Here is a 5,393-nt window from a genome sequence, read left to right as displayed (position 1 = left end):
ACAGTTTCTCGAAGGGTCTCTGATTGTAGTTTCGCGTTAGCAGCATCCTGCAGTAGTCTAGCTTGCAAGATTCAGAACCAACAAATAAGATTCAAATAATAAGTACAACAAAGATGCCTACACATCTCATTGATTCCCAGCTTCCAAGATTCAGAACCAACCCATTAGAGCCTTTCGATAAAGTGAATATCGGGATTAAATCCATCTTGGCTAGCCGTGTCATACAACCCAAGAACTTGGCGAATGCTCTTGACCATTACAACATCTGTAGTTGAGTGTTCCTGTTTGCACAACACAAATCATAAAGACCATGATTATTACTCCCTTCGTCCGGGAAAAGTTTTCACCATGGCGTTTTTGCAAAAAGCCCTCCCCAAACTTCCGACATAACCCGCGCTCCTCGTCTTCTCCACTCGTCTGCCCTCGCTCCTGGCACAGCCGCTCAGCTCTGCCTGAGCTCCCCTGTTTAGCTCCGGCGCGCAACTACCCTGCTCTCCCGCGCATCCTCCGCCACCGCCGTAGCTGCCTCCTCCCCCGCTCCCTGCCGCCTCATGAAGCTCCCCTCCCACCCACTCGCCTGTCTCCCGCAGCCCCCTTTCACCCTAAAAATCCATTTTTCTTCCTCTATGGGCTTCTACGGTGTACTCCGGCTCCGGCGAGGCTCCCGTAAGTCCGTCCACTCTTCCTCACCCCATTCTCTCTTCCTCACCCCATCCTCTCTTCCTCACCTCATCCTCTCTCCCTTCCAGATCCAGCACGCAGCTCGCTCGCGCGCCGGGATGCTGACGCCATGGAGGACGCCGCTCCACCCCTACTCTGCTCCGTGCCCCCGACGCCATGGAGGACGCCGCTCCACCTCCGCTCCAGCCTGAAGGCACTCCACCCCTGCTCCAGCCTGGAGGTGCTCCATCTCTGAATGTTGAATGCTCCTGCTGCATCAAGCTGCTACTCCATGGAGTATTTCAGAATTTAAAACCGAGTTTTTTATTTCTATTTTGTACTATGGTCTCTCTGTTTTGTCAATCTGCTGTAATCATTTATGTTGTGGAGTTCGTAAGTTTTAAACAAAATGATTACTAGTGCATCCAGGAATCGTTTAAGTTATGAACCATTGCAAATTCTGAATTTTGTTGTAGGTACTGCTGCTATATGAAGTAGTGCTGCTGACTATAATTAACTGAATTTTACAATAATCATCAGTGTAACAAAGATTAATTTCTACAGTACAAGATTCAGTGTAAATCTTCAAAATGAATTGATGTTAGTATGTTCAGTGGTTAGAACAGAAGATCAGATTTCTTAGGTTCTACAGTACACAAGTTGATAACAAAGATGAGATTTCTTAGGTTGCACTACTCCCATTTTTGCTCTGCTCCCATTTTGATTGCTCTGCTCCCATTTTTGCTCACAATTATTCAGAAAAGGACTACTCCTAGTAACAAAATAGATCATTTACTGAAAATAGCTCTACATTTCTTCTTCTAATGGTTGTTCCTGCAGCAATAGCTCTACATTTACTGAAAATCAACTTGATGTACTGAAAATAAAGTTGGGCATTGTTTACTAAAAATAAACTTGATGCCCCTCCACTTGTCAAGGTGAAGACTACAGAAACTCATGGAGAAAAGAAGACAAGGTTGATGCCCCTCCACTTAGCACTTAGTTTGCATAATGACACAAATATTTACAAATTTGCATCTACTAACTGTCACTGTATTTGGATAGGTTCATAACTGAATTTTCTGTACAGTAGTGCATCTAGGGATCATTTAAGCTCTCCTGCTATATGAACTGGTGAGCGAGCCATCCATAGAAGTTGTTCCCTGTGTTCCAAATAGGTGATCGAGCCATCCATCGAATCATTTATGATCATACAGAAGTTGTTCCCTGTGTTCCAATAGGTGAGCGAGCCATCCATCGAATTGCCCGCAAAAATCAAAATGTAACTAGGATAACACTGTATATCTAGTGTAGAATCTTGTAAACTGAATATTTAGTGTAGAATCTTGAAAACTGAATTTATGGCAGAATTAGTTGAAAACTGAACTTATTGTTACTGTAATTTAGTTGCCAATTTAAGGCATTATTCCAGTATTCGTTTGTGCTGCGCATTTTCATCAATGAATACAAATAAATTCAAATGATTCAAATAAATTCAAATAAATTCAAATACTTCGATCCTGTCTTTTCCTATCCTTTCTCGTTGAACACATGACACAATACATACACATGACACAAGCCATATACATGACACAATACATACACATAACACTTTGCTCTAACTAATTTGTCAAAACTGAATTTCACTCACTGAAAATATGACAGTGGAGTACTGTCCAAACTGTATTCACTGTCTAAATTTCATTAATGTCAAATTTTATTTATGTGTCAAGTTTGACATCAACTTGACTGAACATCAACTTGACAGATCAAAACCTGACAGAAATTGACGGATTTTAGAAGAAAATGAGAGGTTCTGAAGATCAACTTGGTTGAATAATATAGTGTCAATTCTGATTGTTAACAACAGAATAATACATGTAACAGCAGAGTAATGGAGTGAGAAATCTTACTGTAAATTCAGTTACTGTAGTTACTGAAACTTCACTGTAAATTGAGTTAACAATCAGAATTATGTAATGGAGTGAGAAATCTCTGGATTGATCATAGTGTTGTGAAATGTTCAGGCTAGGAATAATCTTCAGTTTTGGAACAACTTTGATGATTCTCTGGATTGATCATAGTGTATTCTTTGTACTTTGTGCTCTCTTTTTTGTCAAGCATGCATGTTCTGCTCTTCTACTGCTTTTTTGTCAAGCAAGCATGCATGCAGTATAGAGAAGTGTTGATGCATCAGAACTAATTGTTGATGCTGGCATCAAACATTATAATGACCGAATTTGATCTACTCCAATAATTTCCTCCATTCTTGATCTACCACTGTTCCTATAGTTCCCAAATTGATCTACTCCAATTAATCCAAAATTGTTCGTGTTGCACATTTTAGTCCATTTTACAGAAACAAAGGAGTACAAGAACACCAAGATTTTACACTACATCCTTTTTTGTTTTCAGCAACTACAGGCAATAATTCAGGGTTTGGATTTATCAACTTCCTTTAGTATAGCGCCCACCAGTTTATTTCCTCTATCTAGTGGCCTGATTCTAGTGGAACTTTGGTTGGTTAGTGCTCTTCTGTTGCTTTCGACTAATCTTAGTTTGACAAACCTGACTTGTGCTCATTTCCAGTGGACTTCACATTCCAAAGGAGGGACAGAAGAGCAGTCTACCTGACAAGGACATGGCATAGGTTGCAGACAAATACTGTGAGATATCTCAGTTTAACTACATATTGCTTCAAGTAATTGACACAACTGCAATTTTGTAACATGCCTATACCCATGTCCTACCTGCTGGAGTAATTATTCATTGACATGATTAATTGAAACAATTAATAGAGAGAATCTGGAGTAATTGATTATTTCCAAAATCTGGAGTAATCTTCTCAAGTTACATGATCAGTTGTGCTTGACTGAAAATTTTGACTGGAGTAACAAAGGCATAACCGTAGAAATTACAGGTTTAGATTGCTCTGTTCAACAAACTTCCTATCAGTCCAACAATGTTTCTGAATCTAAACTTTTTCAGTTAACAGAACCTAAATCTGAACATGTTCAGTTAACAGAACCTGAACTTTTTAACCTTCCCTCTCCCTTTCAGGCGAATGTGGATGTTGCACACTATTGTGAAGGTGCAGCCCTGCTCAATTCAATTTCCACTGCACATATCTACTTCAATTTCTACTACAAATTCACCTTTTCAACAGCAGACGCGGGGCAGAGAAGTCAGACGGCAAGGATGAGCAGCAGCATCAGACAGCGAGGAGGAGCAGAAGCATCAGACGAAGAGGACTCGATCGGGGGCGTTGGCGTCGCCCAATAGCAGCAGCATCAGAGGCTGGAGGGAATCGCGGCGGCCGCAGAATGAAGCGGCGGCCGACGACTTGTCCAAATCCGGCACCGGAGGCCGCGGGCGCGAGGAAGCGGGCAGAGGATGAGGGCGCGGGCCGCACCGGCTAGGGACGCGAGCAGGGAGGTGACGTCGGCCGTGGAGGAGGCGGGCGTCTAGTTGGTCCCGCGGAGGAGCAGTCGCCTCCGTGTGGGCGGCAGCACAGCTCGCCTTTGTGCGGGCGGTGCAGGTGGGCAGGGGCGCCATGGATTGGCAGCAGCGGCGATGCAGGTGGACGGCAACGCGCTGGGCCCTACGGTGGCTGCCGACGGCGCACTGGGCTTGTTCCTGCCGCGGGCGTCTGGAGGAGGAAGAAGCAAAGGGGTAATTAGCAGGAGATTTAAAATCCTAAGGATTTTTTTTTTGCAAAAATCACAGCGAACTACGCCGTGGACAACTTTTCCCGGACGGAGGGAGTATAATAGTGGCACTAGTTGAAGTCAGCCTGCAGCTCCACTCGACGATTCAATTTATGCGACCTTTTCTGTAGTTTACTTGAAATGAAGCAAAGATTGCATCATTCAGCTAGCAAGAAGTACTTGCTCTTGTGAGATGGCAGGTTTTTTTTTAGTAGTTGCATAAAAATTAAGCAACATTAAGGTTGTCTGTCCTACTCATGTAAGGTGCAACTATAATTTGCTTATCCTCTTGTACAGTTCCACTAAAATAAAGTGTCATTGTGGTGACAGTGACGGCTCATCTTGCAAAGGCTAATAAAATGTTGCACGAGATTACCAGCAGAATTTGATGGAGATTTTGGAAACTCCAATCACCATTTTGTGCAGTTCCACCAAAATTGAGAGATGTTGCCCACGTGAAATTTTAGTTGAACTGCACAAGACACTCATTCCAGAAAAAGTGTTTTGTGCAGTTCACCAAAATGTCACAATAGCAACAAGGTGAAATGGATATCCCTATCTGCACAAAAAGATAGAAAGAAAACAGTTGTTGGTCAATAAGAAGATATAAAACATACACGAAATGAAAAGAAGCATCTTAATTATGTTCATGGCAATCACGCAAGGACAGTAGAAATTTTAAAACGTCAGCAATGCTTCATGTTACCGGAAAGCATTACGATCAACAATGACATTCGTCAAATATGGGATTACTTTAATGGTGGCATTGTTTGTTACCAGATACAGTAGATCAACAACAGCTAAAGAGTTGGTTAAGGGCATGGGACCGTGGGGACACCAGGACACTCAATAGCATAAATAAGCAACTTACTTATCATACCGGGGAAAACAACAGGAGTACCATTTGTAACAAAGTTTAATTGCATCATTTCACTGGAGGCATTAGATTAACAATAACACTAGTTAGACATGTCCCTAAGGTAACAATGTGATCGCTTCATTTTACATGCGCCCTTACACTAACAA

At 42.3% G+C, this 5,393-nt stretch overlaps 1 protein-coding gene across 11 annotated transcripts; it reads left to right on the top strand.

Annotated features, from left to right (window-relative positions):
* The first annotated feature begins 393 nt into the window (after positions 1-393).
* Positions 394-4,696, top strand: LOC109777106 (uncharacterized). Of its 11 annotated transcripts, none has more exons than XR_005772679.3 (7): positions 399-666; positions 750-901; positions 1,599-1,636; positions 1,726-1,901; positions 3,250-3,326; positions 3,721-3,751; positions 3,830-4,696. XR_005772679.3 is itself a non-coding variant. In XM_073510284.1 (6 exons), the coding sequence occupies exons 3-6, from the start codon at positions 1,618-1,620 to the stop codon at positions 3,940-3,942; spliced, it is 240 nt and encodes a 79-aa protein (XP_073366385.1). In that variant the 5' UTR covers positions 399-666; positions 750-901; positions 1,599-1,617; the 3' UTR covers positions 3,943-4,696. The 11 variants fall into 11 exon arrangements, 8 of the variants coding, with proteins under 8 accessions (XP_073366384.1, XP_073366385.1, XP_020191348.1 ...); XR_012204749.1 differs by having other exon boundaries at positions 3,827-4,696; XM_073510284.1 differs by lacking the exon at positions 1,726-1,901.
* The last annotated feature ends 697 nt before the right edge of the window (positions 4,697-5,393 follow it).

This window comes from Aegilops tauschii, chromosome 3 (genome assembly GCF_002575655.3).
Source record: "Aegilops tauschii subsp. strangulata cultivar AL8/78 chromosome 3, Aet v6.0, whole genome shotgun sequence".
Lineage (NCBI taxonomy): Eukaryota > Viridiplantae > Streptophyta > Magnoliopsida > Poales > Poaceae > Aegilops > Aegilops tauschii.
This window is presented reverse-complemented; position numbering and strand designations above follow the sequence as displayed.